This window comes from Carettochelys insculpta, chromosome 18, assembly GCF_033958435.1.
Source record: "Carettochelys insculpta isolate YL-2023 chromosome 18, ASM3395843v1, whole genome shotgun sequence".
Taxonomy (NCBI): domain Eukaryota; kingdom Metazoa; phylum Chordata; order Testudines; family Carettochelyidae; genus Carettochelys; species Carettochelys insculpta.
The window spans coordinates 19,390,195-19,414,002 of NC_134154.1; the positions used below are offsets into that span (position 1 = coordinate 19,390,195).

The 23,808-nt window shown below is 43.7% G+C and overlaps 1 protein-coding gene across 4 annotated transcripts in view; it reads left to right on the plus strand.

Annotated features, from left to right (window-relative positions):
* The window catches only part of STX2 (syntaxin 2), a 70,879-nt gene that overhangs the window by 41,543 nt on the left and 5,528 nt on the right, over window positions 1-23,808 (plus strand). Inside the window, exons 7-10 of one of the 4 annotated variants that reach the window (XM_075012465.1) lie at window positions 6,761-6,834; window positions 6,942-7,079; window positions 8,704-8,814; window positions 18,951-19,076. In XM_075012465.1, coding sequence (XP_074868566.1) covers window positions 6,761-6,834; window positions 6,942-7,079; window positions 8,704-8,814; window positions 18,951-19,034 — 407 coding nt within the window. In that variant the 3' untranslated portion in view covers window positions 19,035-19,076. Of the gene's footprint in view, window positions 1-6,760; window positions 6,835-6,941; window positions 7,080-8,703; window positions 8,815-14,421; window positions 18,268-18,950; window positions 19,077-23,808 lie in introns of those variants that run through there. The other 3 variants (XM_075012464.1, XM_075012467.1, XM_075012468.1) reach the window with 3 other exon arrangements.

The window sequence follows — 23,808 nt, forward strand, 5'->3', positions numbered from 1 at the left end:
CAAGGTTCTCATGATCATCTAGCCATCCTTTAATTACTTGAATGACAAGCTTTTTGTTATCTTATTCACCCTTCCTCCCTCTGTTTATAAATAAATTCTCTGCCCCAAAGGCAAAGCTAGAAGCAGCACAAGCTCTGTTTGTAATTAAGAGCTGCCTCTGGGGCTAGACTCTCTGCTGGCTACTTCGATGTAGTGCGTAACTTCAAAGTTAGTTCCTGGTGTAACAGCAACAAAGGGTCCTGTGGCACCTTATAGACTAACAGAAAAGTTTTGAGCATGAGCTTTCGTGAGCACAGATGCACTGATGAAGTGAGTCTGTGCTCATGAAAGCTCATGCTCAAAACTTTTCTGTTAGTCTATAAGGTGCCACAGGACCCTTAATTGCTGTTACAGAACCAGACTAACACGGCTACCCCTCTGATTCCTAGTGTAGACTCACCCAGAGAAAAGATCTCATGATGCAGTGGAGATTTAAAACTCTTGGTTATTTCTTTTGTTGTTGCAGTAACTGAGTCTTCAGAAACTGTTGGCTTCTAAATAAGCTTGATATCTAGAAGCCTCTGCTGATTGGCTGAGCCTCAGGAAGTGGAGGGACTTTGAGGCAGTTCAGGGATTTATAAAGCAGTGTCCAAGTGAACAGGTGAGCTTGCAAACAGGGAGTTTAGAAAGGGAATTTGGAAGGGAGTGGAAGGGGCCAGGGACTCTTGCCTTTCTTTTAAATCCCTGTTCTAGGATGGCAGGCATGGATACTGACAGGTCTGCTGTTGTTACTTGCTCGGGATGCGCCATGTTTGTCTTCCTCCCCGAGGAAAGAAGGGGTTTTGTCTGCACTAAGTGCAAGCTGGTTTCCATTTTAGAAGAAAAAATTAGAGGACTGGAGGCTTAACTTCAACCCTACACTCAATCAGGGAGGATGAAGATCTCCTTGACAGAAGGGAGCGTTTAATCTTGCAAGCACGGCAGGCGGAAGAATCGGGGAGGGCGGTAAGGGACGAAGCAGAGAACTGGCAGCATTTAACTTCTAGAAGAAAAAGAAGGACGGTACACGAGTCCTCCATTGATATAGAGATAAGTAATTGCTTTCAGGCTCGCTCCACCGGTTCTGTGATGGTAAATGCTTTGGAAGGAGCCTCACAGGAAAAAAATCAGAAGGGAACTGCTTGTACTGCAAGACATGGGATGTGTAGTCCTAGGGGTGGGGGTTCAATGACCACCACCCCCATAAGAAAAAGATGGGTGGTGGTGGCTGGGGACTCCTTCCTAAGAGGGACTGAACCACCCATCTACCAACCAGACCTGGAATCTCATGAGGTGTGCTGTTTACGGGGAGCTCGAATTCAGGATGTGACTGAGAGCCTTACAAAACTGCTCAAGCCTTCAGAATACTACCCCTTCCTACTTCTGCATGTGGGAACTAACAATACGGCCAAGAATGACCTTGAGCGGGTTATTGCGGATTATGTGGTGCCAGGAAGAAGGGTCAAAGAATTTGGAGCGCAAGTGGTATTCTCATCCCTCTTTCCTGTTGAAGGGAAAGGGCTAGGTAGGGACCGTCAAATTGAGGAAGTAAATGCATGGTTACGCAGGTGGTGTCGGAGAGAGGGCTTTGGATTCTTCAATCATGGGATGCTGTTCTGGGCACAAGGATTATTGGGAAGAGATGGGGTCCACCTAACCAAGAGAGGAAGGAGTATTTTCGCAAGTAGGCTTGCAAACTTAGTGGAGAGAGCTTTAAACTAGGTTCACTTGGGGACAGTGACCAAAACCCTGAGGGGAGAAAGGAACTTGAAGGCCGGGAAGAAATGCAGAGAGGAATGTACAACAAAAGTGGACCCCTGGTTCGAGTAAAGAGGGTGGGGAGATCGACTGGTTATCTCAGGTGTTTGTACACCAATGCCAGAAGCCTGGATAACAAGCAGGACGAATTAGAAGCCCTGGCCTAGTTCAAGAACTGTGACTTGATTGGGATAACAGAGACTTGGTGGGATGACTCGCATGACTGGAGCGCTGTCATGAAAGGGCATAAACTGTTCAGGAAGAACAGGCACGGGAGAAAAGGAGGAGGAGTTGCACAGTATGTAAGAGAGCACTGTGGTTGCTTGGAACTCCGGTACATAGAGGAAGAAAAGCCTGTTGAGAATCTATGGGTCAAGCTTAGTGGTGTAGGCAGCACTGGAGATGTGGTGGTTGATGTCTGCTACAGGCCACCAAATCAGGATGATGAGGTAGATGAGGCTCTTCTTGGACAACTGAGAGAAGTTTCCGGATTGCAGGCTCTTGTTATCGTGGAGGACTTTAATTACCTTGACATCAGTTGGGAGACCAATACAGCAGTACACAAGCAGTCCAGGAAATTTCTGGACAATGTTGGGGATCATTTCTTGGTACAAGTGCTGAAGGACCCGACCAGAGGTCGTGCACGGCTTGACCAGCTGCTTACAAACAGGGAGGAACTAATAGGGAAAGTAGAGGTGGGTGACAACCTGGGAAGCAGTGATCATGAGCTGGTAGACTTCAGGATCCTGACCAAAGGAAGAAAAGAGAGCAGTAAATTACCTTGGACTTCAGAAAAGCAGACTTTGACTCCTTCAGAAATCTGATGGGCAGAATCCCCTGGGATGCTACCATGAAGGGAAAAGGAGTCCAGGAAAACTGGCAGTATTTTAAGAAAGCCCTATTGAAGGCACAGAAAGAAACCAACCCGATGCATAGCAAGAAAAGTAAATATGGTAAGAGACCAGACTGGCTTACCGGGGAAATCCTTGAAAACTTAGGCACAAAAAGGGAGCTTACAAAAAGTGGAAACTTGGACAGATGTCTAGGGAAGGATATAAATGTATAGCTTGAGAATGTAGGGCAGTTATCAGGAAGGTGAAAGTGCAACTGGAATTGCAACTTGCAAGGAATGTGAAGGATAACAAGAAAAGTTTCTACAGGCATGTTAGCAAGAAGAAGGTGATCAGAGAGGGCATGGGGCCCCTGCTGGATGAGGGAGGTAACCCAGTGACAGATGATGTAGGGAAAGCTGAAGTACTTAATGCTTTCTTTGCCTCTGTCTTCACGTACAAGCACAGCTCCCAGACTAATGCGATAAGTGATGCACTTTGGGATGAAGGTGGACAGCCTTTAGTGGGGAAAGAACAGGTCAGGAGCGATCTAAAAAAGCTAAACATACATAAATCCATGGGCCTGGACCTAATTCATCCGAGGGTTCTGAGAGAGTTGGCATATATCGTTGACGAGCCCTTGGCCGTTATCTTTGAAAAGTCGTGGAGACTGGCAGAGAACCTGGATGACTGGAAAAAGGCAAATGTAGTTAGTGCCCATCTTTAAAAAAGGGAAGAGGGATGATCCAGGGAACTATAGGCTGGTCAGTCTTACATCAGTTCCTGGAAAAGTCGTGGAGGGGCTCCTCAAGGTAGTCATTTTGAGGCACTTGGAGAAGGGGAAAGTGATCAGGAATAATCAGCATAGATTCATGAAGGGCAAGTCATGCCTGACCAATCTGATTAGTTTCTATGATGCGATAACTGGCTCTGTGGATAGGGGAAAATTGATGGATGTGATTTATCTTGACTTTAGCAAAGCTTTTGATACGGTCTCCCACAATATTCTTGTCAGCATGTTAAAGGAGTATGGATTGGATAAATGGACGGTAAAATAAATAGAAAGCTGACTAGAAGGTTGGGCCCAGCCGGTAGTGATCAACAGCTCAATGTCGGGATGGCGGTCGGTTTGTAGTGGAGTGCCCCAGTGTTCGGTTCTGGGTCCTGTTCTGTTCAACATATTTATCAATGACCTGGATGAGGGGTTGGATTGCACCCTCAGCAAGTTTGCGGATGACACTAAGCTAGGGGGAGAGGTAGATATGCTGGAGGGTAGGGATAGGGTCCAAAGTGACTTAGACCAATTGGAAGACTGGGCTGCAAGAAATCTAATGAGGTTTAATGAGGACAAGTGCAGAGTCCTGCACTTGGGCTGGAAGAATCCCAAGCATTGTTACAGGCTGGGGTCCGACTGGCTCGGTGGTAGTTCTGCAGAAAAGGACCTGGGAGTTGTAGTGGACGAGAAGCTGGACATGAGTCAACAGTGTGCCACTATAGCCAAGAAGGCTAATGGCATATTAGGTTGCATCAAGATGAGCATTGCCAGTAGATCCAAAGAAGTGATTGTTCCTCTTTATTTGGCTTTGGTGAGGCCACATCTGAAGTACTGTGTCCAGTTCTGCGCCCCTAATTATAGGGAGGATGAGGAGAGGGTCCAGCGGAGGATGACCAAAATAATTAAGGGACTGGAGCATATGACCTAGGAAGAAAGGTTGAGGGAATTGGGACTGTTTAGTCTGCAGAAGAGAAGACTGAGGAGGGACTTGATAACAGCCTTCAATTTACTGAAGGGAGGTTGCAAAGAGGCTGGAGAGAGACTGTTCACAGTGGTCACGGATGGCAGAACACAGAACAATGGTCTCAAGTTGCAGTTGGGAAAGTCCAGGTTGAACATTAGGAAAAACATTTTCACTAGGAGGGTGGTAAAGCATTGGAATGGTCTACCCAGGGAAGTAGTGGAGTCTCCATCCCTGGAGGTGTTTAAGTCTCGCCTCGACAAAGCCCTGGCAGGGCTGATCTGATGGGTTTGGTCCCCCTTAGAGCAGGGGGCTGGACTTGATGGCTTGTTGAGGTCTCTTCCAGCTCTATTGTTCTATGATTTTGTAGCTAAGTTACTGCTTTCTATTGGCTTCTTCTGCCAAATTAATGGCATTACTTGATTAATTGTGTTTGGCAATTTACTATCCTCTCCACTCACCCACAAGGAAAAAAACCCAAAATATCACAAGTTATGGCTATTTTTATTTAAATTATGGTATCTAACTAAAGTTGAAGCTTTAGCATTTTGTGTTCACTGAAGATTTAAATGAGAGGAGGCAGCTCCTAAAGAGTATATGTGTGTAAGTGACAGTAAGGGACTGCTTAGATATTTTGATTTTTTTTGATGGCTTGCACATGTCCCTTCCACATAAGGGGTGTGTGCTTGTCTCATGCACTGGTATGGGAAGTTTTTTCACTCAGCAGTATCCATAGGGAACTGCTCTGGTACAGTCTGGATTGACTTCTACATAGTACAGACTCTGGTTCCTCCCACTCTTAGTTCTTTCTTGCCACCAGTGACAATGCATACAGTATTCACTGCTTTGGCTAGCCTTGTCTGGTCTCTGTTCTTACAAATTTATCATTTGTATATAGTTCATTATTAAATTAGTTACTCTTAGCGGTAGTTTAGAGTTTTTGTTGGTCCCAGCTGGAACTCAGTCAGGGAGTTAAGCCTTGTGATCATTTCAAATGGCCTACATCCATCAGTGTTGCTGTTTTAGCTGCTTAGCCAAAGGGTACATAAACAATAAATGTCATATCTGCAAGTCCTTCAAGCCCAAGACTAAAAAGAGCTTGACATTTGACCTGATGTCAAAGCAATTCTTGATGGAGTTGGCATTCACTCTGGCTCCACAGCAAAGGCCCAGTTTGTCAGCTAGCACCACAAGATCAGTGTGGAGTGCCCCACAGGTGCCATCCATGAGCTGGCACCAGTCCTCCAGCTCTAAGAAACTGAGGAGGACTGCTACTGGACAGTCTTTTCCTACCTGTATAGGGAAGGACAGGACGGGGGTAGTCATGACCTGCGCTAAGCAGCTCAACTTCCCCTTCGGAAAGTCAGGCCTGAGCTCAAGTTGAATGTGAATTCTCTGTTCATTGTTTAACAAAATTACATAATGTGAACTGCTTGAAAAGTGCTAAGAGGTAATTTTGGTACGCTTGAGTTAAACTATTTAACACTGATGTTTGTACTCATTTTTATAAGAAGTTTTTTCCTATCATGGTTACCAAAAACATGAAAAGTGAATTCTCTAATTTTATTTTTTCATTCTATTGAATGTAAATTGTGTTCCTGCAGAAGTATTTTATTCTCCCTATATTGCCTGCCATCAGAAACAGCTTCAGGAATAACAGTTTGATTGCACAAGGGTAAATTTCTACAGAAAATGGTCTTTATACACCTTGGCTACGGTTATACTGGCGAGTTTTGCCAGCAAAACCTCGGTTTTGTCAACAAAGCTGGGGAAACAGCCACACACAGGCTATGTCTACACTAGCCCCAAACTTCGAAATGGCCATGGGAGTAAGGGGACTTCGAAGTAGGCGGGGTCCTTTCGAAAAGGAGCCCCGTCGGGACAAGCCGCGCGGTGGCGAGGTGCATCAATTTCGAAGTGCCGCAACCGCCTGCATGCTAATGAAGCGCTGAATATGTATTTCAGCGTTTCATTAGTAAACTTCGAAATGGCCATTTGCATGGCCATTTCGAAGTTTGGAGCTAGTGTAGACACGGCCATGCTGTGCTTCATGGCTACTCCTACTGGTATGGGGTTGGGATGCTAATCTTTATTTAAAATTGTTACTTTCTGTGGAACAGAAAAACTTTCAGAGGTCCGAGTACAAGATTGCAAGCCATCAACTGCTGAATCCTAATCCTGGATTTAGCACATGTCTTCTGAGACCGTAACATCACTTCATTGCTACCTCTTTCCCATAAACATGAATACTTGGGTTTGAGAGAGTCAACTAGTTAATGTTTAGTTGACAGATTATAAATTGTTTTTATGTTACATTTGATTATTGTTCATGGTGAATTGTTAGGCTTCTAGATGTCCATATATGTTAAATGAATAAAGTATTATTACTTTATAATCTTAAATATACTTTCTTCCTAGCTGGAAAAACAACCACTGACGAGGAATTGGAAGAAATGTTAGAAAGTGGTAATCCTTCTATTTTCACTTCTGATGTATGTATTCACAGCACACTTTGTGACTTTCACATATTCTATTTTTCTATTCAGGAATATTTCAGTCACATACTTATGAGTATATTTCCTATTTTCTTTCTCCAAAGATTATATCAGACTCTCAAATTACTAGACAAGCTCTGAATGAAATAGAATCACGGCACAAGGATATTATGAAACTGGAGTCCAGCATACGGGAACTACATGACATGTTTATGGATATGGCTATGTTTGTTGAGACTCAGGTAACTGAACCAATTCATATTTTGTCTTTGTGAAGTGCTTTGCATGGTATGTATTTTTTCTGTGAAAACAATATAGGACCAGTGACATACCCTCAAGTATCAAGCGGTCTTGATAATTGCACCATTTTATAGATATAATCTTTTGTTTAAGCACTGTAAGCACAACTCTGTAAAACCAAAAGCAAATTACTGAAGATTATACATAAAAAAATATTTAATGGCCAAAAGACATCATCTAGTCTGAGTTCCATGTCTGATCACATCTGCTAAGGAAAATTAATAACTGCCACTGTGATAAATAAGATGTACAAAAATGTATCATTGTAAAGAATGACCTTTTTGCAATGTATATTTAAGTGCAAGCATAAAACTGTTTTTAGTGCTATAGTGTAATTTCCTGATAAGGGTTAGATAATATAGTGAGAGAATACAATAACCTAAATTCAAGTCTAGGTTTAGTGTATATAGTAGGAGTAAATTTGGTCTAGCTAGGGCATAAAGGCATGCTGAAAACCAACAAACAGAATTTGGCAGCTATTGTGGGAAACTAAAATGGTGATAGGTTAAATGTTGGTATGCTATATGCTTAAGAAGATGTAATTTCCCTTAACGTAAATGAGAAACATTCACAAGTGGAAAGGCGAAAGCCAGTGTCCCAATTTCATAAATGTTATCATAGTATGGGGGTGGGGAGAAATGGTCGTTTAAGGTTAAAAGCAATTAATTCTATTTGCAGTATTTTAAAAATATGCAAAATTGTTAACTTGGTCGTGGGATTCAGTGACTTTTTTTGAAATAGTGGAAGTAAACTGTTAAACATACTGTGAAAGAATTCAGTAGATACTATTATTAATAATGAACATAGCATAGTAGCTTATCCTTTTTGGGGGGATAACATAACATAGCATAATATTAGCATATCCTTTTTTGGTGGATTTCATATTCCATAACTCTAATGTGTTGCCTTGATACAAAATGAACAAGTATGAAAATTACTGGCATATTCCAAACTTATAAAGAAATGAACAAGTCATTGTACATCATTTTAACGCTTTGCTGTTCACTGCTGCTGATTATGTCTTCTGATGGACAGAAACACAGGTAACAGATCTGCTGTAATATTTTCCTGATCTTGCATTCCATTCCCAAAGTTCATTCATCATAATTGAGCTAAAAGTCATTATGTACTGGCATTCTAAGTAGTTAGTTTGGAGGCCTCTTCCTCCTTAAAACCTCAGAATAATTTTGAGTGAGTGTTTCTGTATTTAATCTCATAGTTTTAATATGCTTCTTCAGATACTTCTGAACTCTTTAGTATGCCAGTTATAGATTACCTATTAAAGCATACTTTATCTTAGGATATGCTTTAAATTATCAGTATTTTGTCGCTACCTTCCCTTACCAGTGTTTCTTTTTAGGTTAACATATTTTTCCTGTATGACCTTACTTCCCATTCCTTTTCTTTTCCATCATATGTGGATGCAAAAATAAAACATTTCAGCCATTAATACATAATACTTTTCCATGTTTAAAATCATTTTGGTATGCTGTTTAATCAGGTTCATTTTTCAGGGCTCCGGAAAATTCCTGTCGTGGTAAAAAAAATTCTAAATTTTATTTTAAGGGTGAAATGATCAACAACATAGAAAAAAATGTGATGAATGCATCAGATTATATAGAACATGCAAAAGAGGAGACCAAAAAGGCAGTTAAATATCAAAGTAAAGCACGCAGGGTGAGTTTTTTTTTCTCCTAAATTTTTGTTAATAACTTAATTAATATGGTATGAAGGTAGTTTTATTGTGGTTAATTTCACCGGCTGTAACCTGATGTTCTTTGAGTGGTTGCAGTTGTACGTTCCACTGTGGGTGTGCATGCATCCCATGCATCAGTGGTAGAGAGTTTTCCCTAGGAGTCCCCATGGGGCAGACTGAACATTCCCATCCTGCTTGTGCTCTGAAGAAAGAGACTTAACGGATGGAGTGGACCCACCCTGCTGAGTTCCTTCTTACCATCCATGTCAGTGGTGTGTTTGTGTTGACAGTTCTGTATTGCCAAACAGTATACACTGTTGGTGAGGTACAGCTGTTCTAACTGGAAGGCAATCTGTTTGCCAATCTCAGCAGGTTTCAGAGAAAGGGTTCTTTAGTCCTTTGTTCATTAGGGCTATCTTATGTCATTGTTTTTTGGGGGGTGTCATTTCTTCAGGCTTCCTTAGATGTGGCAGTTCTGTAGTGAAGGCTTTGCTGCCATTCATTATGCATCATTTCTCCTGGCTGCAGTCCTTACCCTGCAGAGGTGCAACAGGCAATTGAGGGCATTCTGTTCAAGGAACGTGCCCTTGTTTTTTGCTATAAGAAATATAGCACACACTGAAGACTTGAGTGGTTTTAACAGCCTTATGTCTCTGCAGTTTGGCTGCAAAGAGGACAAAATATCATCCTCAGTTCTAGGGTAGACCTTCCATCGGACTGACTGATCTAAGAGTTTATGCTTATAAGAAGCATGTGGGATCTTTTTCATGGGTAAGGCAATGCACTGTATCTGTTGAGAATACAGCATGAAAATCAGCATATGCATTAATGCAAAAACAGACGCGTGCGCCAGTCCAGCTTTGTATAGTCACTGTTCTGCAGCTCAGACCAGTAGAACAGCCAGTTAGATGGGGCCAGTTTGGAGGAGCTGGGTTCTGTCAGTCAAGGTCTAATGATATAAAGTATTACCAGGGAACCATGGTAATAATTTCTATTTTAATATTTGTAAGTTCCCATCCAAGACCAGCATCTGATGAAGTGAGTCTGTGCTCACGAAAGCTCATGCTCAGAACTTTTCTGTTAGTCTATAAGGTGTCACAGGACCCTTCATTGCTGTTACAGATCCTGACTAACACGACTACCCCTCTGACATTTGAGTCTGTAAGTTTTGCAATATCTAGCTGTGATCATTAATCCTGAAGTGATGTTTTATCCCATCATCATCATCACTGGAGGTTTCCCATTGTTATCGTTCATCAGCATTTCAGTGGTTGTCACTAGGTCTGTGTCGACACTACGAGATAAAATCGATATACAATAAATTCAAATACTTAATCTCGACATTATGAATTCAAATAGTGTCCACAAAGCTTCTTGAAATTCGACCCACCTTTTTTCTGTGTCGAATCTCTGCATCCCCATAGCCCTGTGCAAGTTTGACAGCATGAGCACTGCATTGTGGGTACCTATCCCACATTGCCTTAGCCCCAGTTGCTTGGGGGTGTTTCATGTTGGAAGTCCAGAATTCACTGCATCACTAACTGTGTGAAAAAAGACCTGGAGATTGCGCCATTTCCTGCTGCAACACTGCAGCACAAGCATGGATCCATGAACGCTCCCACTCATAGCACAGATCATTTCGGTGGCTACAGCAGCTGTCACACAATTTGTCCTTAAATTCTAAAGCTCAGTGATACTTATCTATCCTACTGATGGTGGTGGTGGTGCTGCTGCTGCTGATAATGATAATGATGACGACGGCAAGGGTGGTGTTTTTGAACAGCAATTGTGCCACCTGCGGTCCAAGAACACAGAGCTGATGGCTGCCGTGAATGCATTGATGACAGTGGAGTGGCATTTTTGGACTCGAGTGACCAGCACATGCTGATGGGGTCCTTTTGGAGTCCTGGGACGACCAGCAATGGATGCAGAAATTTTGCATGCGCAAGTCCACCTTGATGGAACTTTGTAATGTGCTGGCACCCACACAGCAACACCAAAATGAGGCAGGCTTTAACAGTACAAAAGCAAGTGGCAATTGCACTGTGGAAGCTTGTAGCCCCCGACAGTTGCCAGTCAGTGGCAAATCAGTTCAGGGTGGGCTGATCTGCAGTGTGGTCCAGGGTAATGGAGGTGGCCCATGCTATCCGTTGGCATCTCCTCAGGGAGACTGTGACCCTGGGAGTTGTACAGGCCATAGCGGATGGCTTTGCTGTTCGGGGGTTTCCTAACTGCGGTGGGGCAATAGATGGCAATGCACATCCCCATCATGGCTCCAGCTCACATGGCCTCAGAGTACATTAATCGAAATGGGTACTTCTCCATGGTGATGCAGGGGTTAGTAGATCACTACTACTACTACTACCGATGTTGTTTTACTGACATCAGGGTTGGCTGGCCAGGAAGGGTTCACGACTCGCATATTCTGAAATTGAGGACTTTACTGCAAACTCCTTGATGGGACTTTTTTCTTGATTGTAAAATCAAGGTTGGTGCCCAGTGTTATGTTGGGCAATCCTGCTTATCCTCTGCTTCCCTGCCTGATGAAACCCTACACAGGAGCTCTAGACCCCAGCAAGAAAAACTTCAATCACAGACTGAGCAGGTGCAGAATGGTAGTAGAATTCACCTTTGGACATTTGAAAGCAAGGTTCAAACGTTTATAGACCCATTTGGACATTTTTGAAACTAATGTCCCCACTGCTATTACAGCGTGTGCTATTTTGCACAACGTATGTGAATCAAGGCAGGAGACTTTCCCGTCTATCTGGAAGTCTGAAGTGGAGGCCATAGGCAGGGCTTACTCGCAGACATCTACACTGCCATCCACCAGTACTCATGCACAGGCTGCAGCAACAAGGGACGCTTCAAAAAACAGCTTCATGACTCATTTGTAATGCACATGGTACCTGTGTATGTCTCTGCCATAATGCCAATAAATCAACTGTGCTGTATTGAGTGAATGCTCTTTTTTGGTAGGAGGGGGTTAAGTTGCTGTAAATAGAGCGTGCTGTGTCTTCAGCACGCCCCCCAACTCCTGCCCAGTTCGCTCAGCTGCACGTCTGCTGCGGACAAGGGAGTATCACTGCCCACTTGTGCCTTCACCAGCACTCCTCACACCCCCAACCACCCAGTCCCTTCAGCCGTGTGCTTACTGTGGACAAGGGAGTTTCACTGCCCACCTGTGCCTTTAGTGGCACTCCACCCCCCACCCCCGCCCTGTTCCCTCAGCCACATGTCTGCTGTGGACAAGGGGAGTATCGCTGGGCAGCTGTGCCTTCAGTGGCAATCCCATCTCCACCCTCCCCGCACCCCCCGGTTCTCTCAGCAGCACGTCTGCTGTGGACAAGGGAGTTTCACTGCACAGCTCTGCCTTCAGCAGTACTCACCCTCCCACAACCCACGTGTCTGTTGTGGACAAGGGAATATCTGTGGGCAGCTGTGCCTTCGGCGCTACTAAATCTCTCCCCCCACACGCACTCGTGCAGGACAAGAAATCACACTAAGCTCAAAGGAATGATTTTATTTTGGAGGGAGGAGAGGTTTAAGTGGCTGGAAAGGTAAGCCTTCTTGAGGGCGCTTCAGTAGCCTTTTGCAGTGGCCCTTTGGGCTGGAGTGGCAGGGTAGCCTTGCCCTCCCTCCCTGCGTATGGGGACGCCAAAGACAGGAGGTGGGCAACTTCCCTTCAGGGGACTCATTGCAGGGACCGCGATGATGGGGTGTGGACACCCTCTCCTCAGAGGACTTTGGCCAATGAGTATCAGCAGATGCCCTGCTAGGTTGGGAGTCTCTCTGCAACTGAAACAGGGAGTGCAGGATCTTGGTCTGCTCAGTAATGGCTGTTATGAGCTTTGCCATGACCTTGGTCTACTTTGCTGCAGCCTCATTTGTCTTTGACAATTCCTGCTGCTGTAGGTCAAGCGCTCTGTCGTTAAAGTTTACTTGACTCTGACGCCACTCAGCTGTACTGTGACTCCACTGAACAGTGTCCTTTGTCAAGTTCTTGTGCTCTGCCTGAGTGTCTTGCATGTGCTTCAGGATCATATCTTGTTTGCATTTCCTGCATCTCCTGGTTTTCTCTGCAACAGTGGACACTGGGTCTGGAAAATGAAGGTCAAAAATAAGATACAATTCACATAATGTGCTTTGAAGTGCAATAAATGGGCCTTTCTGTGTACTATCCGTGAAAGTATACTTTTGAAGGACACATGGGTTATTAAGGATGGGACGGTAAGTGTGCATTTCACAATACCTCACTTGCCATCACTTATCCACCACATTGCTTTGTGGACATGGTGGCTACGTCTACACGTGAAGCCTACATCGAAGTAGCCTATTTCGATGTCGCCACATCGAAATAGGCTATTTCGATGAATAACGTCTACACGTCCTCCAGGGCTGGCAACGTCGATGTTCAACATCGACGTTGCGCAGCACCACATCGAAATAGGCGCTGCGAGGGAACATCTACACGCCACAGTAGCACACATCGAAATAAGGGTGCCAGGCACAGCTGCAGACAGGGTCAGAGGGCGGACTCAACAGCCAGCCGCTCCCTTAAAGGGCCCCTCCCAGACACACTTGCACTAAACAGCACAAGATCCACAGAGCCGACAACGAGTTGCAGACCCTGTGCATGCAGCATGAATCCCCCGCTGCAGCAGCAGCAGCCAGAAGCCGTGGGCTAAAGGCTGCTGCCCACGGTGACCATAGAGCCCCGCAGGGGCTGGAGAGACAGCGTCTCTCAACCCCCCAGCTGATGGCTGCCATGGAGGACCCCACAATTTCGATGTTGCGGGACGCGGATTGTCTACACAGTCCCTACTTCGACGTTCAACGTCGAAGTAGGGCGCTATTCCGATCCCCTCATGAGGTTAGCGACTTCGACGTCTCGCCGCCTAACGTCGAAGTAACTTCGAAATAGCGCCCGACGCGTGTAGCCGTGACGGGTGCTATTTCGAAGTTAGTGCCGCTACTTCGAAGTAGCGTGCACGTGTAGACACAGCCGGTAAGTTACAAGCAGCTGTCCTCTTTTGATTGGAATGGGAAAGTCTACAAAGCAGGGGCAGCCGCCAGGTGTCCTGTGGCAGTGACAAATGGACGGCTGTGTGCGGGGCTTCAATGCACAGCAAAAATCATGTAGAGGAAAAAATATCCGAAGAAAGGCTGGATGTGAAGAGACATGGGAGAGGAAAAGAACAGCACAGGAATCTCCCACATGGTGCAGGGGGATTCCTGAGAACTGAAAACAAATGGTGCTTCGTTAGGGATATAGGAGGGGAAATGTCCAGCAGAGCCCAGCATCCGCATGGTGCCTGGGAGTCCTGCACATCAAAAGAAATGCTAGAGGAAGGGGTGTTGGGAGGGGAAACACTGCAGAGTTCAGCAGCAGTGTGGCGTGGCAGGGGTCATGAAAAATTAAAAGATGTGCTGGTTGGAAAGGGACTTGCGGGGGGAACCCCCCCAGAGCTTGCAAACCACATTGTGGGGTAGGGAATGTAGTGCTCACTGGCTGCTGCAGGCCAATGTAAAGGGGCAGGAAGCACGTTTAAAAATATATATATATGCGAATTCCTGTGCTTCCGCAGGTTGCCAAAGAAGACATCACCCTCCGAAAACTTACAGATATGGAGAAAGAGCAACTACTCCTACTGTTTGACCAAAAGCCTGGAAAATTGGCTAAAATGCTGTGTGGTGCCATGACACCAGGTCCTGTCTGGTTGGTTGGCATGGCAAAGTGTGCTACCGTGGAAGCCACAACAAATCAGGCCTGCCCAAGAATCTCATGGAAAAAAATACAAGAGTGCCTGGAAGAGGCGTTCAGGGAGAACTCCAAAAAGGAGACGGTCTCCATCCCAAGAAACATTAACACGCTGTTTTGAGGGGCACAGAAGCACAGCTAGCAAACCTGTACCTATGCAAAACCCTATAGCTATACCCACCCCCAACCCGCTTCTAGCATGCAGAATAAAGACTTACCTGAACCACTTGCTCCAGAAGGCTTGGTGACTGGTGTGGAGGGGGCAGGTTCCAGGTCTATGGTGAAGAGCTCCAGCCTGTCTGGAACAACTTCCTCTGTCCCCTGCTCATTGTCCCTTCCTTCTCTCCATTGCTCTCTTCCTCTGGGCCATGCTGCTCCTCTGTGCTCACCTTGGAATTCATATCAGGGCCTCCACAACTATCGTAATTCAGTCCAGGCTCCGTGGTGGGGTCGCTCCCCATAAGCATGTGGAGCTGTTGATAATAGCAGCAGATCCATGGACCCGTCCCTAACCACTGGTTGGCTTCCCAGACTTTTTGAAAGGCCTGACGTAGTTCTTTCATCTTCACCCAGCACTGCATAGATTCCTGGGAGTAACCTCGGGCTGTCATCTCATGCACCATCTGATCATAGATGGCCACACTTCCCTTGGCCATCCGAAGGCTCTTCGCCACTGATTGGTCTCCCCAAATGGTGATGAGATCCAGAATCTCCTGCCAGGTCCAAGCTGGGGCTCTCTTGCGAGCCTGAGAAGTGCTAGTCAGATCACTGCCCTGAGTACTCGTGATTGCAGTACAGGGCTACCGATGCCCTGCAATGGCTAACGATGTGGCGCAATGCATTGGGCAGAAGGATTTTTTCATAATGGACACCCTTTTTATTTTCAGGGGTGGGCTGCTAAATTCCCATTCAAATTTAAATTCAATCCAGACTTCATGGGTTTACTTTGACCTTCCTGCACACCTGACAGCAGTGCATAATGAAGCAGCCATACTTGGAGGGTCACCACGTAGCTTTGCAGGTTACATACAGGACACTTCTGGAGGCTAACAAATTCGAATTAAGGACATGGTGCTTCCACACTAGCCTTGATTTTGATATTTTATGATCAAGATAAATACTATATCTGTCCCATAGTATCGATACTCTGTAATTGGCATTATGGCTCAATAAATCAAGTTAACAGTATTACGTGTGAAGACAGTCATGTTTTAATATCTAGCTAAAGCCTTGAAATTCTAATTTATCTTGTAGTGTAGACACAGCTTGGGAGAGTTTTTGTACATTTGGTTTTGCCTTTATCTGTTACCTTGCCTTCAGGGGTGTGTACCTGTGCTTTAGAGTCATCAGTCAGCCACTATCAACAAAGACTGTGAATGTCTGGCTAAATACAAAAGCAGCTTCCCCTCTCTTGGAGTTCACACCTCCAGATCTACTGATGACAGTACAACTCAGCCTGCCTGACTGAGCTAACCTCGTTATCCCCAGCCTTGCTCTGGCCTATTTATACCTGGCCTTGCAGATTTCCAGGACCAGCATCTGAAGAAGTGAGTTAACTCACGAAAGCTCATGCTCTAAACTTTTCTGTTAGTCTATAAGGTGCCACAGGACCCTTCGTTGCTCTATCAACGTACTGTGATAGTCTGACTGGTATCTCTTGATGTTTTCCTTTTACTCTGCCATCTGAACCTTTTGGTACTGTCATCTTCTGTTTGTTAGCATAACATGCACTCCACATTCATTTGTAGAACAGTAAATGACTAAAGAGCAAAGCTTGTGAAGCAAATTTTTTTGTAGAGCAAGTAGAACTTAAACATAAGCTAAACAAATTGTACTGAAACAGTCCTTTTTACTATTACTAAAAACTATTTTGTAAGGATTAAGCAGTTATTCGAGAGTACCAAGAATGAAGTATTAAGTTGGAAGAAGAGTGACCATAGTAAGTCAGAGACATTTTTTCTGGCCTCAGCATCATGGTAGGCACTGACAGCTTACCCAACACATATCTACCAATAGCACCAGGCTGTTCCTTCCTGCTAGGCAGCATGGTTGGTAAGGTAAAGCATATAAAGCTGAACACTACATTATCATAAAACATTCTACTTCTACATTACACATATAATACTGTATAAATGATACAAGCATCCTATTTTGGCTACATAAGGGATGGCAAAGAAGTTCAGAGAGGAGAACGCTGTTGTCCTCTGCTTCCCTGGTCTCTTCATGTGGCCATTCACAGGCCTCAAAACAATTGGTTTGACTCTTATGTCCAGGATAGCATACTACCAGACATTGAACTCATTAATTCTTCCCCACACTGTACACAGTGTCAAATTTCCTAGGTGCTTGGCAGTCAATCCATCAAATTGGACAAGTGTGTGTGCAAAGCATGATAGACACAAGATTATATTCTCATTTTTTGTCTACCCCGTCTCCACCTCAGGTCCCTCTTTGGTGATACCCTCTTATGTGTCTGTATTTAGGCAAGAAGTGCATACGCTATGGTTGCATTACACTAGAGGGGTTTTTTTTTCGACAAAACAGACTTCATGGTCTTGTACTCACCTTCTGCTTGAGCATTTGTCTCTCTTCAGATTTCTGACTCTGCAGACACCTGTGTCTCCCTCAAATATCCCCCACAAACCACTGTGATAAATTAAGACTCTTGGTCATGTGACCACAAGGACTTATGTTACTCTTAACACGTGGCAGCATCTTAGAGCAATGTGAGCATAGCTCTGAAAAGTCTGTCATCCTTACAGTTATCTTGACAAGCTAGCATGTATTGTGGACATATTATCATCAACTCTTATCTGGTAGATGAGCCAAACATGCAGGGGAGTACCCCCTCCTGCCGCATGACTTTCCTTCCATGAATTTGGTGATGAAGTGGGGAGTACATCTGGGTGATCTTCATGCTCAGATTTATGGACTGCCCAGATTACATATCATTCTCAAATTGCAATCAATATTCCATATGTATCAACATTTCCTGCCTCACATTTAGGGCAGTTCTGTCCAGGTGCTTACCAACAGTACCACAGTGGTGTTTTATTTGAACAATTGGGAGCACCTGAAGTACCTGAAGTACCTGAAGGCAGAGCCCCATTACTCTAAGGCCATGTTGCCTGAGAGAGGTTCAGAATAGGCTGGTAGATTACTTCCGAAGGATAGGAATGTGTGAAAGGTATAGATCACAATTCACATACAGTAAAAAATGACTTTTTCAATTATAGTAAATTATTTCTGATTGCATAGAAAATGTGCACCCAAAAGAAGTATTTAAATTGTGTCACTGGTAAGAAATATATATGGAACAAAGATATTCAGGAGATAAATATGTTTCTAAAGTTCTAAAGATATTCAGGAGATAAATATGTTTCTAAAAGTTTGTGATGTCTGTAATTGAAAGATGTGTCTGGTCATCTAATTGTAATAACATATTTTAAATTAATTTGATTTTTCTGCTAACATGGTAAATCTGCTTCAGCAAAACTGGTAATTCCATTCATACCATATCATTTTCAAAGATTCACTGACCAAAGTTTTTCATTGATATACGCTTCTGTAAATGCTTGAATCACCTCAATTTGATGGGTATCATATATGGTTCAAAGGAAGAAAATATAATGTCACTGGAACATTTTATATTAAAAATGTTTCAATGTTTGAATGTGTCTTTTCCTGTCAGCCCCAAAAATGAGTTATTATGAAGTGCTTTTTGAACTCTGAACGCTAATGGTTTTACAGTCTAATATCTGCGTTACCTTAGTGTTAGTTTAAAACTGCAGTAGAATTTTGTGAATTATGTAATACATTTGTGGGGTGGAGGGAAGTAAGATTATGGTAAGATTTCTCTTTATGTTCCTGGCATGTTAAGTAGCTTCAGAGCATGCAGGTCATGTGGAAAGACCTGACTCTGGAGACCACAGAATTGTACTTATTGATAGATAGACAAACTTCTGTTCCAAGAGCAGATTATACAGTCTGTTTGAGGTATATATGTATTCACTGTCCCAGTATCCTCTACATAAACTTTTTTTTTTCCAGTATTGGGAACTGGTAATAGTTTCAAAGTCAGTTAGAGATCAGATAAAGGAGCCCAAATGTTTCTTTGTAAATGTTAGTCAAATAAAACTTGATAATTTGGATATCTTCAGTCAATTCCAGCCCCACTAGATTAGAAATTCTTTTAAGAAACCAAGTGGAAGTCAAAGATGGTGGTCGACCATTTCAGACCTCAAAAAGTAAGGTGGTACGTTAAATGATTGGATTTAATTTCTGAAGCTCAAAAATAAATTCAGATCCTATTTAGCAGTGTGTTCTGAAACTAATCAGCTTGCTTTTCTTTAACAGAAAAAGTGGATAATTGTCATTATATCGTTGGTGTTGGTTGCCATAATTGCTGTAATTGTTGGTTTGTCAGTTGGTATTCGATGATGCTTGGATAACTTCAGCATGCATGTCTCTGCCAGTGCGGCAGTAAGTAACTAATCAACTAATTTGCTTCACTGTTATTCTTTAGTTTTGACAAGTCCCTAAGCAAACAAACTGTCTTGTACCAACCCTTAACAAATACATAGTGTAATATTGTAATGACCAACAAGTGGGGGATGGACTTGATGAAGTAGTAAATCTGGTCAGTCTCTAGGTTCTGCAAAAGCTCAAACATACAGTTATAAGTACAGTAAAATTCCTTTAATCCTGCCTCTGGTGATTAGGAAGTCCCAATGATCTGGCCTCTGGCAAAAAATTGACCCCTTTATGGAGATAATCTGGCAAAATTTGATGGTCCGGGATACAGTGGTCCCCCGTTATTTGTGCAGGGCTTGGATGGTGGGTTGGGGCCACAGGAAAGGGCAAGGGGGTTAAGCCTGGGGTGGGTTAGGGCTGCAGGGGGGCCAGAGTGTGGAGTTAGCTGGGGCATGCAAGGGTGGTGAACCGCAGCTGGGCACAGAGGTGTTGAGCTGCGACAGGGGTGGGGGTGGGGTTAGACTAGGGTGCGTGAGTTATGGTGATGTCCAGTAGTCCAGAATCCAGCACCTGTCCAGTCCCAGACATGCTGGATTACAGGAATTGTACTGTAGGTATTTTTTTAATTACGAAAACTCAGATCTAGTAGTAATTTATGTAATTTACAGGTTTCAACCCACTTATGTAAGATTTTTGAACATTTGAAAGTGAGTGGAACAGGTTCTGATCTGATGTAAATTTTCGTAAGCCTGTTAACTCTTACATATACAGTGTACACCAGCTGAGGATCTGCCCAAGATGAGAGATCATTTTCTGTTAGTAGTTTTACTTTTCATCCCATGTTGTGTTCACAGCTATAAAGAACTTTCAAGACAAACCCATATTACATGTGCCACTCTGAAGCCACCATGTGTTTCACAACCACAATTGTGTTAAGATTTCCTGGTTCTTTGAGGAGCATCCAAGTAGGTGTTTCACTTAGGTGTTCTTGGCACCTTGCACTTTTACTACTCTGTCTGGCAGAACATCACTTTGGCAAGTGCATGCTGGAAATAGTGCCCCAAACTACTCTGCCCCCTTTATCTCTAGCCCCGCAAATATCCCATCCCTCTTTAGAGTCACTTCCCATGAGATCCTGTTGCAAGAGATAGATCATCCACTGCACCTAGGGACCGTAGAAATTCCATCTCAGCACATGGGAACAGGGTTCTATTCTCACTATTTTCTTGCTCCGAAAAAGAGTAGGGAATGGAGGGCTATCCTGGACTTACACAGGCTCAACAAGTTTGTAAGGAAACAACACTTTAAAATGGTAATATTGGCAGTGGTAATTCTGGCACTACAAAAGAGAGATTGGCAACTGCCTCTTAATCATCAGGATACTTACTTCCACATCACAGTCTACTTTTCACACAGGAGATTCCTACCCTTCACCCTGTGAAACCAACACTGTGAATACTGGGTGCTACCTTTTGTCTAAGCCATGGCCCCAAGAGCTTTCTCAAACATTTTGTCAATAACTATGGCTCACCACCACAAATCAGGGGTTATAATATACTGCTACCTAAATGATTGCCCATAACAGTCTTCAGAAGGCATTACAAGACCCCAAACACGTAGCGAAGGTAGTGACCTCATCATGCTTCCAAATAAACAACCAAAAATCACACCTTACCCGTAAACAACAACTGGATTTTATGGGAGCCCATCTTGACTTCCTGCATGCCCAAGACAAACTACCTTATCAACACTTTGCCACCTTGACCACTCTTATAACAACCATTATTGACCATGCCCAGGTGTCAGCCAGATAATGTCTGCAACTTCTTGGACACATGGTAGCTACCATATTTGTAGTCTAGTGCACCAGGTTACATATGTGATGTCTCCAAGGTTGACTTCATGCTTTCTGTGTACCCCGTAGGCACATTTTACAAAGGTCTGTACTCACTTCAGTGATGGCTTCAACCTCAAAACATATGTACACAGGTTCTGTTCCAGCAAAATGACTCTACAATCATGCTTACCGCAGATGCTTCTCTTGGAAGAAGGGAGCCACATATTGCCACACTGTTGGTCATCAGAGGAAACCTCATTACATATCAATATTCTCAAGCTCCAAGATGTCAAGTGGGATTGTAAACACTTCCTTCCCACTGTCCGCAACAAAGGCATCAAGGTTATTGGACAGCACAGCATGCATGTTTTGCGTGAACCACAAAGGCCATGGTCATACCTTCTTTGTGTGGAAGCTATCTGATTATACCAATGGTACATAGCTCATCACACTAACATTTCAGTAACTTATCTCCCTAGCTAACAGCTGACTACTGTGGACCACCTACGCAGGAGATTTTTCCCACAATCATGAATGGGTAATGGACCCCGTGTGGATCCCCATATTCCAATGCTGAGGATACCTAACAGTAAACCTGTTTGCCACAGCATCCAGTTCAAAGTGTTCCAGGGCTGGCCTGGGGACTCACTGGGAGACACTCTCCTTATGAAATGGTTCTCATCTCTCATGTGCTTTCCTTCTGATTCCACTCATCAGTCATATACTACAGAAAATCAAATGAGATAGTGCCCAGGTTACACTGATTGCACCTGTATGGCTGCAGGCATGGTTTTCTTACTTCAGTCAAATGGTGGTGACACCTCCTTTTCCTCCTCCACAAATTCTTCACCCCCTGAATCAAGATGCAGGAAGAATTCTCCATCTGGACATCTTTCTTCTCCAACTCAAAGCATAGCTCTTTCTTGGATAACCACCTGTATTAACGCTGTTCAGAGGAAGTCAAAAACATACCTATGAACACTCACAGACCTTGCATGTGTAAGACCATTCTTCTGTCATCACATTCTACATCCCTGCCCAGATTCCTAGATTACATGTTGGGCCTCAAGAAACAGGGCCTGTGCCTGCCCTGAGAGTGCACCTGACTGCAATCTCTGTGAGACTCAAGAAGGTGGACAGACACACACTTTGTACATCCTACTACTAAATGCTTTTTAAATGGGGCTAAATAACATTTCCCCACATCCCCTGCTAGGCAACCCATTCTACTCTGGGACCTTATCATGATCCTCCACGCTTACAGGCAGGTCTATTTAACCTCTAGCAACCTATTCTATTTTGCACCTCCCAATTAATGTCTCCTTCCTCATTGCAATTACTACTGCCAAGAGTGGGCTTAAAATAGCCACTCTAATGGCTGAACCACCATATACAATTTTCCAGAAAGATAGTAATCCTCAGACACATATGAAACTTCTCCCAAATGTTGAATTATTTTCTCATTTAAATCAGTCTATGTATTTACTTGGCTTTTACCCGAAACCACATGTGTACACCAATGCTGCTTCCCTCCATACTCTTGACCTTCATTGAATCCTCGCTTTTAGTTTGAAAGGACAAAACCATTCAGAAAAATCACCTCACCTTTTTCTCTCAATCACTGAACACTCCAAGGGAGATGCCATCTCAAATCATAATATCTATCTGTCTGTGCTTTGACCAGAACTGCATTCCAGCTCCTCCCATTGTGTGCACTCGTGCCACCAGAGCAGTAGCTACCTGTCTTGCATTACTCCATAATGTTCCAGTTACATAGATTTGCAGGGCAGCTACATGGGCTTCAGCACACACATTTGCCAGATGCTATGCAACAGAACAACACTTCTTAGCAGATAAACAGTTTGGTCATTCCATACTCTACTATTTAACAAGAAGTTCCAAAGCCCATCCTTCCATATAGAGGTACTGCTCCATAATCACTTAAAGCAGAGCACCCACAGAGACACTCCTTGAAAAAGAAGACGGGATAAATTATCTCTTGCAGTAACTGAGGTTTTTTGATATAGGTGTCCTTGTGGGGCAATTCCACTATGCTCTATCCCCTCTGCTTTGGAGCTCTACACTGTTTCTCATGGGTAGAGAAGGAAAAGGGGGATGACTGGTGGCGTGTGCTCTTTTACCGCTCACAGTGGTATGAGATGATAGTCATTCATGTGCCACCACAAAGGGCACTGCTGCTACAAATCTCCAACCATAAGTGCAAGGCAGGACATCTAAAGTGGAGCACCTACAAGAATAACCATCTCAAAGAACCTCAGTTACTGCACAAAATGAGTAACCCTCTCATCAAAACCAAACTTTTAAAATAAGATTAGGCTTTATAATCATCTGTTCTGTGAAATGTACAATATGCTAACTCTGAAATAACAATGTGAATTTTGTGGTTTTGAGACTTTTCAGCCTATTTCCATATTGGCAGAACAAGTTTTTGCCATCTGCATAGCCACATTGTCTGCAGTCGCTGGCTATAGTGATTAATCTGCAAGGATGAAAAGTTCAATGATTCAGAACTTGAAAGGGATGTTCTCTTGTACTTATGTTCCTTGATATTCTGTATACTAAAAGAATGGTTATATTGGGTCCGTCTGACCAGGTATTCTGTCTTCTGAAAGAATAAGCAAGGTAGTTGGGTGATCCATCCCTGCTGTCCAATCCAAGCTTCCAGAGATTGGAGTTTGAGATACCCACAGTACAGGGTTGCACCCCGACCTCTTTAGCTAATAGCCATTGATCAGCCTTCCCTTTATGAACTTAGCTATTCTTTTGTGAACCCAATTATACTTTTGGCTTTCACAATTTCCCATGGCTACTTCTATATTTTTAAACCCTGGAAATACTGAAATAATTAGGAGTGGCAATCTCTTTCAAACTACTCATAAGGAA